Consider the following 12,392-nt stretch of genomic DNA (forward strand, 5'->3'; position numbering starts at 1 on the left):
ATACTGCCTGGCCCACAGCTGGAGCAGACCTGTGTCAGGCCACCCTGCTGCTCTCTCACGCTGCCCCTGCATGGCCGTGTGCAGGGCCTCCTGGCTGCCTTCCCAGCTGCACTTCACACTAGTCTCTACTCACTTCTCCCCCCAGCCATGTCCTGCCATTGATCAAAGTCAAATACTTGTTTTCTTCGTGAACATTCCCTACGATCAGAAGGACGCTGAACTCTTCTCAGCCACTTGGCACAATGCACAACAGGACCAAGCTGATGCCTTGTAATGCCGAAATAGTTTCAATCCTGTGTGGAACGGCGGCACCACAGCATCGTGGCAAACCACAGGTAGGAGGGATCTTAGTGAATAACCTCAGAAAATGGACACCCAAAGAGATTAAGTAACTTTCCCAAGGCCATATGCCTCGTTAGTGGCTCGGCCAGAAATGGAATCTTGGTCTCATGACTTCAAAAGCCAATATTCTTCCCATTTCAAAAACTGCGGAGTAAGTGGGTGGTGTAATCTAAATTCTTCAAAGTGACCACACAAGCCTAAATTAAAGATACTGCCCAATATATCAGACACAGGTGAGAGTTTCCAACCAAACAGCACCTTCTCACTTCCTATTGGCTGCTGTCGAGTCAGCCCTGGACTCACGGCAACCCCCATGTGTTACAGAGTAGAACTGTCCCATAGGGTTTTCTTGGCTATAATCTTTACAGAAGCAGTTGGCCAGGCCTTTCTTCCACAGAGCTACAGGGTGGGTTCGAACTGACAACCTTTAGGTTAGAAGCTGATCGCAAACTGCTTGAGCCACAAACAGCACCTTCCAAACAAACAGCACCTTCTCACTTAGTTGGGGTATTTTATAGAAGAGATATGCATCAATTTAAGTAGAATAAGAATAATTTTCTTAGATTTATAGCAGCACAGGTATGCACAGAAGAAAAAGCCAGAGGTCATCTCTTACATCCATCAGCAGGGGAAGGCGGGTGACTCTCTGCATGGGGAGAATGAGGAAGGAGATCATGGGTAAATTCCTGCAGTCTTCGTGGGTCTCAATCCGCGATAATACTTCCTTAAAGGATGGATTAGTGGCTCTGGGGAAAAAGAAACAAACACAACTTCAAAATATTTCCTCCTCAAAGTTAGGAAGCAAGCAAAATGGGTTACAAAATACTGTAATAAATTCACACATTATCAACGATGTTTAAGTACCTGAAAACAACATAAACACATAATTACACAGGCAGGCAAACATGTCTACCTTATAGCTGAGGCCGAATATAAGATGTGATTTTAAGATACCAACGTGAACAGTAAGACAGAAATGTGTGAGCTAGAAATTTATGAAAGTGGAAAGTAAAGAAATGCAGAGGCAATGGTATCATAATGGGAAATCTATCAATTAATACACATAGTAGATGTCATATCTGATAAACTATAAACACATTGCATTCCTAAGATAACAAATGATATGCTTTAAGTCTCTCCTCTAGCCCTCGGCACTGATCTAAGAAAGCAATGTCAGTCAGACTGGACTTATTTACTTATTTTGGCCTTTTTCAACAGTCCTCTTTCTTTTTTTCTGTTTTAATTTTATTGTGCTTTAGATGAAAGTTTATGGCGCAAAATTAGTTCCTCATTCAAAAATTTATACATAAATTGTTCTGTGACATTGGTTGCAATCTCCGCAATGCGTCAGCCTCTCCCTCTTTCCACTCCGGGTTCCCCGTATCCATTCGTCCAGTTTTCCCATCCCTTCCTGCCTTCTCGTCTTTGCTTTTGGGCAGGTGTTGCCCATTTGGTCTCATATACTTTTCTGAACTAAGAAGCACGTTCCTCACCTGTTATTGTTTGTCTTACAGGCCTGCCTAATCCTTAGCTGAAAGGCGGACTTGGGGAGTGGCTTCTGTTCCGAGTTAGTAGGGTGTGCGGGGCCATAGTCTTGGAGGTTCCTCCAGTCTCTGTCAGACCAGTAAGTCTGGTCATTTTTTTCGTGGATTTGACTTTTGTTCTACATTTTTCTCCTGCTCTGTCAGGGACCCTCAACCGTGATCCCTGTCAGAGTAGTCGATGGTGGTAGCCAGGCACCATAACAGTCCTCTTTCTAAGACAGAAAATCTTCTGACCCCGTCAGCCAGAACATTTCTTCTCCTCTCAGTGACACACAGTGACGGCCCTGCCACGGCATTTGCATGAACTCAGCAAGATAAGGTGCTCCAACACGCACTGTCTCATGTGGCACCACGTCAGCTAGGGACTCCGTGAAGAGAATGGAAGCTCAGAAAGGCCCCCAACTTGCCGAGTAATAGACTGAATAATTAGCAAAGACAGAGGGGGCTGGAGGGTTGAGGGGAATTGGGGAGAGGGTAGCAAGAGAGAAGGGAGGTGGTGGTAGGGGTACCGTATTCTCATGCCCTGAAGAGAACGCCCAGAAAGCAGAGAGGTAGCAGTGGTGGACATTTTTAATGTATTTCAAAAATTAGATGATTTGGATCAAGGCTGCTAAAAATAAATTAGGAAACACCCAGAACAGCAAATTAAGTCACACAGAAACGTTTTATTTCCTCAAATGGAAGAGTTTTAGGTTTCTTTTCCCTGCTAGCATTGAAAAGATTTTTATTAAAAAAAAAAATCAAACTCCAATCCAGTTGCGTGTTAAGATCATCCAGCTCCCTGCCCTCCCCCACAAAGAGTTTGATTAAATAGTGTGGATGAGCCCTGTCTGCCTGTTTTCAAAGTGTCCGAGGCATTTCTAATGTGCAGCTGAAGTTCAGAGTCACTACTCCAACCGTAAATTCACATCAACTGCAAAGAAGCCCCTGAAAACACACATACTGATTTCCATGTGGGGGCCCAAATGATGACATCATTAAGCTAATTTAGATGAAAAGCTTTATTTTTAGAGTTAAACAATGTACAGCAGTACCTATTCACACTTTTAAATCCTCGCAAAACAAAACGAAAATCAAATTTAGCTTTTAAGGCTTTGCTTTCCAACATGCAATCTGTACTCTCTGACAATTACAAGGAAGGGCTCAAGCCTAACAACAATTGTGAGGATGGCGCAGGACCAGGCAGCACTTCAGTCTGTTGTACGTGGGGTCGCTGTGAGTCGGAGCTGGCTCCACAGCACCTAACAACAACAATTAAAGAGCAACGTCCATCTTTTCATACCAGTGGTTCCCAAAGGGAGGAGGAGGAGAAAGGGAGGAAAGAAAGGAGGTGTGACTTTTCCCAAACCTGATGGCACAGTGGTTAAGTGCTACGGCTGCTAACCAAAAGGTCAGCAGTTCAAATCCACCAGCCACTCCTTGGAAACTCTATGGGGCAGTTCTACCCTGTCCTATAAGGTCGTTATGAGTTGGAAATGACTTAATGGTATCGAGCCACAGGCAGGGGACATTTGGCAATGTCTGGACACATCTGTGGTTGTCACAACTGGGGTGGGGGTTGCTGCTGGCATATAGTAGGTAGAGACCAGAGATGCTGCTAACCATCCTACAATGCACGGGACCGCCCTACCCTTATCCATCCCACAATGTCTAGGTGCTGCTTTGTAAGAAAACTTCATCTGAGGTTGGCAGCTGTGGGTGTTCCCACCCTGCCCATACAAGAGTTTCATGAGGATGCAAGAGGGAGAGGGGGCATCATCAGCCCTTCTCACCAACCGGGGAGGCTTTAACTGGTTATAGTTCTCCAGGCAGCTGGGAGGTCATCATCCCCGACCACTATCCTTCCACAGGGGTCTCACACACTGCACGCAGGCTGACCAGAGCTCCATGGTCTGGCCATAAATGCCACAACTCACGGGAGGATATGAGAATAATAACAGCCTCTAAGCCCCCGAAATAAGTTCACAGTAGTGTACACCCGTGCCATAAAACAAAACAGCTACTCATGGCAATGACAAACAAGGCCCCTGGGAAATAAAACAAGCCAGACATTTACCGAACAATTGCCAACACTTTTAAAGACACAAAACCCAAAACCCACTGCCGTTGAGTCAATTCCAACTCATAACGACCCTGTAGGACACAGGAGAACTGCCCCATAGGGTTTCCAAGGCTGAAATCTTTACGGAAGCAGACTGCCATATCTTTCTGCCATTAAAGATACAAATGGCATGCATGTATCAAGCCAAAACTCTCAGTAAATGACATAGGACAATGGGTAAAGGTGCAAGTGAAATTTAATGCTTAACTCTTTTTTGTGGCATAATTAAAATCTTCAAGAATATTTTTTCATTTGTTTTCCTTCACATCTTGCCTCCTCTCATCATCCCTAACTACCCAGAAGGGGGAGAAATCAGTAATTCCTATAACAATATAATAGCCATTTGAACGGCAGAAGATCAGAACAGTAGAAAAAACCCTGGGTCCCTAGATTCTAGCTGGACTCATTGAAGAACCCTCTCTTGCCTTCTGGTGAACCTCTTAACTGTCAGTGTTGTTAGTGAGCTGTCGCTGCGCTGACTCTGACTCACGGTGACCTCGTGTATAACAGAATGAAATGCTACCCAGCCCTGCATCAGTTAACACCTAAGAAAGCTGGGAGATTTTAAGTGACGATCACCCCAGTATCTTTCAGAAACTTAAAAAAGCAAACAACAACTATGATTTCATAACTGCTATCCAGAGAAAATTCTGCACAGACTAGATCTTTCTACTCTCACGCTGAAAGCATTACTCTTAAATATTTCCCCCCTGGGAAACAGTCCATCAAGAGGCTTTTCTAACTATAATTTAAGAGATCAATTCATTTCAATCAATGTGACCTAATTAAAACTAGGTTAGACTACTGAATCTGTAACATTCAGCATTGCTTACAACAATTTCTGCAGCGTCCTTTGTTGATAGACTTCGTTTGTGCAATATTTCACATACGGGTCAAATGTGGATGCTGTGTGTTTTTCTACAATGTCACTTATATCATCAATGAAGATATTATTCTGATGCCTTGCTTCCAGCTCTGTAAAAAATCTGAAAAGAAAAAGAAAACAAAAGCATTTAGGCTTTCTTCCATATACTTCAGCAGACAACAGATTATCCTCATATAATTCTATTACGCAGTGTCTGAAAATACCAACAGTATGCAGTACCTACCAACTCACTAAGTTAAAAAGACCCAAGGGAGGGGAAAAAAAACCCTATAAAAATGTTGTCTAAATTTAAATCTATCATATTAACACTCATTGCTTGAAGTGTTTGGCTTAAAACATGGATACTATAGGGAATTTCTCTACCTTCAGGTACATTTAGACCATACAGACTTCATTGTTGTTCCAGAATTCCCTAGATACAGGGTGGTGGTCAAGCTTACATATTCTATTATATTGAAAGCACATGAACAAAATACCTAAATAAATGTTTACAAAACAAGTAAAAATAAACTTGATTCTACGTGCCCTTTCTCTCAAAATAAAAATAATCACAGCATTTTAAATCTAATAATATGTATGGTATTTAAATGTCTTCATATTTTATTTAGATTGCAATTAAGGGCTGCCAGCTTTACCAGCGTGTGCATGTATGAGACACACAGAGAGAGAGATGCCTGCTTTAATTTGAATTTCAGATAAACAATGAATAATTTTTTAGTAGAAGTATGTCTTAAATATTGCATGGGGCACCCTAAGCGCTCAGTATTTCATCTGGCCACCCTCTACTGTACCCAATTTTAACAGAACATCAAGCTCAGGTATTTGAAATAGGTTTCCACTGACAGCCTGGCCACTCAAAAGGTGGCCCAGAGACCTGGAGCACTGACATCGTCTTACGAGAAACGCAGAGTCTCACCAACCGCTCCTCCAATCCAATCTGCACTTTAACAAGATCTTCAGAGGATTCAAACGCACAGTAAAAATTGAGAAGCACCGCCCTAGAGCCCACTCACTGTCCAGGGCTGAGGTGGTGGGAAAATCTTTTAAAAAAATCTATGGCACGGGGACCAAAGCATTTTCCAAAAAGCGAAATGAACAATAATTGCTAATGTCGACTTGTGGAACAGTAAGGCAGAAAAAAATACAGATTCCAATAAGCTCCTTCAGTAAAACATGCAGCACATCAGTGCTTCTTGTCAGTTTGCCTGGGTGGGTGGCTTCCAAAGTATAAGCTTCAAAACTAGCAGTGACACAACAGCCAAAAGGTGGAGACAACCTAAACGCCATCAACAGATGATGGATAAACAAAATGTGGTGCATACACACAATGGAACGCTGCTCAGCCAGCCGGGGAAATGAAATCTTGATACATTCCTGTTACATGCTACAATATGGAGCAAAATTTTACAGTTATGCTGAGTGAAGTAAGTCAATCACAAAAGGACAAATATTGTATGACCTCAATTATAACAGAGGAAGAAGGAGAGTCAGAAATGGGCAGCTCCTGTCCAGAGGTGAGATGAGAAGGCAGAGAGGGTCACGAGCTCGTTGAATGGACACAGGAAATCAGGGGTGGAAAGGAGGAGCGTGCTGTCACAGTATAGGGAGAGCAATTCGGGTCACATAACAAGGTATGTATAAATTTTGTATGAGAAACTAACTTGAATTATAAACTTTCACTTAAAGTACAAAAATAAAATAAAAAGGAGAGTCAGGAATAGGAGGAGGATATGGAAGGTGTGACTAATTACCTCCATGAAGAACTACTTCCTTTGCCATGAGACCAGAAGAACTGGATGGTGCCCGACTACAATTACTGAACATTTTGATCAAAGATTCTATAGAAGAATCCTGATCAAAAGAGGGAAATGCAGAACAGAATTTCAAATTCTAATGGACTCCAGACCTTCTGGAGCCATGCAGGCTGGATGAACCCCTGAAACTATTGCCCTGAGATAATCTTTAAACCTTAAACCAAAAACATTCCCTGAAGTCTTCTTTAAACCAAACAATAGGCTAGCTTAACTAGTAAAAATGTCTGCCTTGAGCATTATGCTCGTTAAAGAACTAGCAACTGGAAAGATTAGATAGGAAGCTTAAGGGACAGTGAGTTTATGTTAATGGGGGAGGAACAAGTCAGAAAAGGAGGGTGAGAATGGTTGCCCAACTCAAAGAATGTAATCAGTATCAATGTCACTAAATGATACATGTCAAAACTGCTGAACTGGTGTATGTTCTGTTGTGTGTATTTCTCAACAACAAAATAAATAAAATTTAAAAAATCTAACAGTGAATGAGACAACAAAAATTTATACAAGATAATTAGTAAATATTAGCTAATATTTTTCACATTTATACCTTTTTTTTAAATTGTATTTTAGATGTGGGCCTACAGAGCAAATTATTTCCTCATTAAATAATTAATACACATTTTTTGTGACACTGGTTGCCACCTCCATGAATGTCAACACTCTCCTCTTCTCAACTTTGGGTTGCCCATTACCAGCTTTCCTGTCCTCTCCTGCCTTCTTGTCCTTGCGCCTGGGCTGGTGTGCCCCTTTAGTCTTGTTTTGTTTTATGGGCCTGTCTAATCTTTGGCTGAAGGCTGAACCACAGGAGTGACTTCAGTACTGAGCTATAAGGGTGTCCGGGGGCCATACTCTTGGGGTTTCTCCAGTCTCTGTCAGACCAGTAAGTCTGCTTTTTTTTTTGTGAGTTTAGAATTTTGTTCTACATTTTTCTCCAGCTCTACTGTGAACCCTGTCAGAGCAGTCAGTTGTAGTTGTGGTCCGTTAGTCCTTTGGACTAATCTTTCCCTCGTGTCTTTGGTTTTCTCCATTCTCCCTTGCTGCAGATGGGTGAGACCAGTAGAACATCTTAGATGGCCGCTTGCAAGCTTTTAAGACACTAGACGCTACTCGCCAAAGTAGGAGGTAGAATATTTTCTTTATAAACTATGTTATGCTAATTGAGCTAGATGTTCCCCGAGACCATGGTCCCCAGCCCTTGGCCCAGTAATTCGGTCCCTCAGGGAGTCTGGACGTGTCTATGGAGTTTCCATGACCTTGCCTTGGTCAAGTTGTACTGGCTGCCCCAGTATTGTGTACTGTCTTACCCTTCACCAAAGTTACCTATATTGCAGTTATTTTCAAACAATATGCTGGTACTTAGAAAACAACAAGAGGCCTTGATTTTATTTGATGTATTCACATGTGGATTGAATTCATTTTAGTACAAATTGTATTAGCTTGTCATCAGTCTATTTTATTTTTATAAAATTTCCAAAGAAGCTTAAAAGACAAAGAAATATGTTTTTACTTCCTAGAAGAGTGACATTACTTAGACTCTGAGAAAGAACCTACATTTTCATTTCTTTTAAAAAGGACTTAGGAAAAATAATCAATATGGTTCCCATCCACAGGCTATAAAACAACAAGAAGAAAAACTTAAAGCACAAGGACTTTACCGGGTTACTTGGCCTTCCTTCCACTGGTATTAGGATTTAACAGGCAAAATTTTTAAGGCAGTAGGCCAGGAATCAAATGAGTGTCTTCTAAAAGTCAAAGCCTTCATATTACTTTGCTAAGATTGAGTCTATTAACATTCAAATAAAAATATCAAACTTTCTCCTAAAAGTTTCCGCATTCTCAAAAACAACCAACCCCAAACCCCCACGCAAACAAAAACTGTGTTTCTCAAAGGGCCTTCACCATGGATAGCCTGGTCCCGGCCTTCAAGAAATTTGTGACATGTTAGGAAGGTAAGGATGGGAGAGAGAACCTTCTTGCACACAACTGCAGGCTGAGACATGTGCATAAGGGTGTTGGTGGTATCATCTTAAGATGTAAATTGAAATATTCTGCACCTCTTAAAGTTACATACATGTCGTGCACCAACAGAGAGAACAGTGGAATTCTCCAAATATTTTTTTAAAAACAGAAACTATCAGTCAGTGAGTATGTCCTCCGTACCAGCCCTGTTGAGTGCTTTACATTTATGATCTCATTTAATCCTCACGAGGGCCTTGTGAAGTATACGGCATCATCTCCACTGTAAATATGGGAACAGAGGCTCAGAGAGGTGATATAACCAGACCCCTGCAAGCTGTAGAGTCAGGATGTGAACTGGGTCTCTCTAGTCCATAGTCAGATACGACTTCTCTCTTAGTGGACGAAGACAGGCCGTGTGCATGCACGTCAGCTTGACAAAGACACAACTGTTCACTTCTGGGTTGTGACTGTGCCCCTAAACCAAGGCTTTTCTTGGCTTTCTCTTACCTGTCATGGTATCACTTTTTTTTTTAACTGCACTAAATCTGCCCCAATAATAGCATATGTCAAGAAACGATAAGAATACCAAGAATCCATACAGAAGAAGCTGTTATATGCCAAGCAGAGGGTATTCCATTTAATGAAAGTATGAAATGATCCCTTCCCTCCACACATTCACAGCCGAGTGGCCGATGGCTGGCATGGAACCAATTAATTACAAGTTCCATGATAGAGGCAGATGATGAAAACCTCAGAAGGTACACACGGGTGAGGAAACGGGTGAACTGGGCCGTCGGGTTGAGGATGGCATCAGCGGGCGAGAAGGAGCAGAGCATGCTGGGTGCAGGAAACGCTGTGGGTACGGGCATGAGGCACAGACAGGAAACTGTAGGTACCTGAGTGAGGTCGAAGCATAGACTCTAGGAGAACAGGGCCAGAGAAAGGGCCGAAAAGCAGGTTAGAGTGAGCCTGCAAAGGTTTCACTGTATGCTGAGAAGCTTGGCCCGAGTCTCGGATAACGAGAATCACTGGAGGTGTTTAAACCAATACATCACTCAGAATCAGGTAGAGAAAACTGGGCCAGAGGCGGGGAGGGTTAGAAGTGGGGAGACAGGAGGCCAGCAGGCCAGCTAGACGGCTGATCGGGGCACACGGTGAGAAAGCGAGGCAGTGGGAAAACAGGAAGAGTGCACAGAGATGAGAGGAGCGGTTTCAGTAAAATCCATAGAATTGAGGAACTCATTTGATGGGAAGCCAAGGAAGATGCTGGGGCTTCTAGTCAGGGTTTCCATCTGGGCAACCAGGTGGGTTACTGAGCGACTAATGAAGACAAGGATCCTGGAAGAGGGAGGAGACACAGGGAGGAGGTGGTTTAACTTCGCCTTGGAGATGTCTAATAGAGCGCCGAAAATACACAACTGTGAGAATTCGGAGGAACTGGAACTCTAGGGGGCCCTGGTGGCGCAGTGGTTAAGAGCTCGGCTGCTAACCAGAAGGTTGGCAGTTTGAATCTACCAGCCACTCCTTGGAAACCCTATGGGGCAGTTCTACTCTGTCCTACAGGGTTGCTATCAGTCGAGCTGACTTGACGTCAACGGGTTTGGTTTTTTTTTTTCGTTAAGTGGTGGTTCAGGGGTAGAGTTCTCCCCTTCCATACAGGACACCCGAGTTTGATTCTTGGCCAATGCGCCTCAAGTGCTGCCCCTACCCTTCTGTCAGTGAAGGCTTGCGTGTTGTGATGCTGAAAAGGCTTCAGCAGAGCTTCCACACTAAGAGAGACCAGGCAGAAAGGCCTGGTGATCTACTTGCAAAAAATCAGCCAGTGAAAACCCTAGGGATCATGACCATCAAAACTCATTGGGCATGGGGTCACCATGAGTCAGGGGCTGACTCAACGGCAGCTAGCAACATTTTTAGCTGGTCTTCAAATAAAAGCAAATTATTTGTACTTTATTTTTACTCCGAGTATTTTTTATTGTACTTTAGATGAAGGTTTACAGAAAAAACTAGCTTCTCATTAAACAATTAGTGCACATATTGTTTTGTGACATTGGTTACCAAACCTCACGACACGTCAACACTCTCCCTTACTCAACCCTGAGGTCCCCATTGCCAGCTTTCCTGTCCCCTGTTGCCTTCTCATCCTTGCCCCTGGGCTGGTGTGCCCATTTAGTCTCGTTTTGTTTTATGGGCCTGTCTAATCTTTGGCTGAAGGCTGAACCTCAGGAGTGACTTTAGTATTGAGTTAAAAGGGTACCCAGGGGCCATACTCTCGGGGTTTCTCCAGTCTCTGTCAGGCCAGTAAGTCTGGTCTTTTTTTGTGAGTTAGAATTTTGTTCTACATTTTTCTCCTGCCTTGTCCGGGACCCTCTATTGTGATCCGTCAGAGCAGTTGGTGGTGGTAGCCAGGCACCATCTAGTTGTGCTGGGTTCAGTCTGGTGGAGGCTGTGGTAGATGGGGGCCAACCAAGTTTTTTTTTTAATGCACATTTTAAGGAAATATTCAAAGAAGATTTACAAAATAAGAAATCGTTCACAAGGTCATTATCATGTAATGCTAGGAAATAAATATCTTAGAGCAAACGTCTCTTACAGTTTGTTGTCTTTAGCTAGCCGTTAACGCCCAAAGGGATGCAACTATAGAACCAAAAACAACAATAAGTTGGCTTTTCTCTATGAAAAGGAAAATTTCATTTATCCTTGTAAACGGTTTGCTAAAGCACAAGATTAAAAGCAAGGTACTAGCAAAATACCTAATTATACTACTTACTTTAATATAAAATAAACCAAGCCAACCATGTTGTATTTTGACATCGGCATAATCAAAACATAATTTAAAGCTTTCCATGTTAAATTGTCTATTGGTTATTTTGGCAGATTTTCATACTTTACGAAGTGAGCTAAGCTACAGAAAAACCAAGACAGTATTACCGAAGAATGAGGTATTATATCAGTAACCAAGAATGCTGGTGATTCCAGTCAAATCTGAAGCAGAAGTAAAAGCATTTTAGCTCCCTGGATGAACCCTGAAAAAGTTTGTGAGGTAATCTGGCTTATTTAGAAGGATAACTTTTAAATGGAAATACCTATTTCAGCTTTATGAATTTTCTATCTGGCACAATATCGTCATTATTTCTTCTCTGCAGCATTACCAAGATGATTATGTTCTACAACCAATAATCATGCTACACAATCTTTTTTTTTTTTTCTCCCCTACCAAAAGTCCAATCTCTTGGCTAAAGTCTAGATTTTGAGACTCCATCTTGTGGACCAGAAAGGGCTTCCTAGATACCCCTCCAAACCAGAAACCCATGAAGGCCACGGTGGGTCAGTGGCAGAGTTCTCGCCTTTCACAGGGAAGACCTGTGTTCTACTCCCAGCCAAAGCACTTCATGTGTGGCCACCACATCTGTCAGTGGAGGCTCGCGGGTTGCTGTGATGCTAAACAGCTTCCAGCAGAGCTTCTAGATGGAGACGGGCCAGGAAGAAAAGCCTGGTGATCTACTTCTGAAAAACCAACCTATGGATCACAATGACCCAATATGCAACTGACCATCATGATGGCACAGAACCGGTCAACTTTTTTTTTTTTTAAAATATTTTATTGTACTTCAGGTGAAGGCTTACAGAACAAATAGTTTCTCATGAAACAGTAGCACACATGTTGTTTTATGACATTGGTTAACAACCCCACAACATATGAACTCTCTAAATTCTCAACCTTTTTTTTTTCTTTTTGGTGAAAATAC

General features: G+C 42.5%; 1 protein-coding gene across 2 annotated transcripts in view; it reads right to left on the reverse strand.

Moving 5' to 3' along the window:
• The window catches only part of ARHGEF26 (Rho guanine nucleotide exchange factor 26), a 131,686-nt gene that overhangs the window by 43,029 nt on the left and 76,265 nt on the right, over positions 1-12,392 (reverse strand). For both annotated transcript variants that reach the window (XM_004379181.3, XM_004379180.1), the window contains exons 7-8: positions 4,821-4,973; positions 959-1,088 (exon numbers count right to left, since the gene is read on the reverse strand). In XM_004379181.3, coding sequence (XP_004379238.1) covers positions 959-1,088; positions 4,821-4,973 — 283 coding nt within the window. The remainder of the gene's footprint in view (positions 1-958; positions 1,089-4,820; positions 4,974-12,392) is intronic.

Source organism: Trichechus manatus, unplaced genomic scaffold (assembly GCF_000243295.1).
Source record: "Trichechus manatus latirostris isolate Lorelei unplaced genomic scaffold, TriManLat1.0 scaffold00062, whole genome shotgun sequence".
In the NCBI taxonomy this organism is placed as follows: Eukaryota; Metazoa; Chordata; class Mammalia; order Sirenia; family Trichechidae; genus Trichechus; species Trichechus manatus.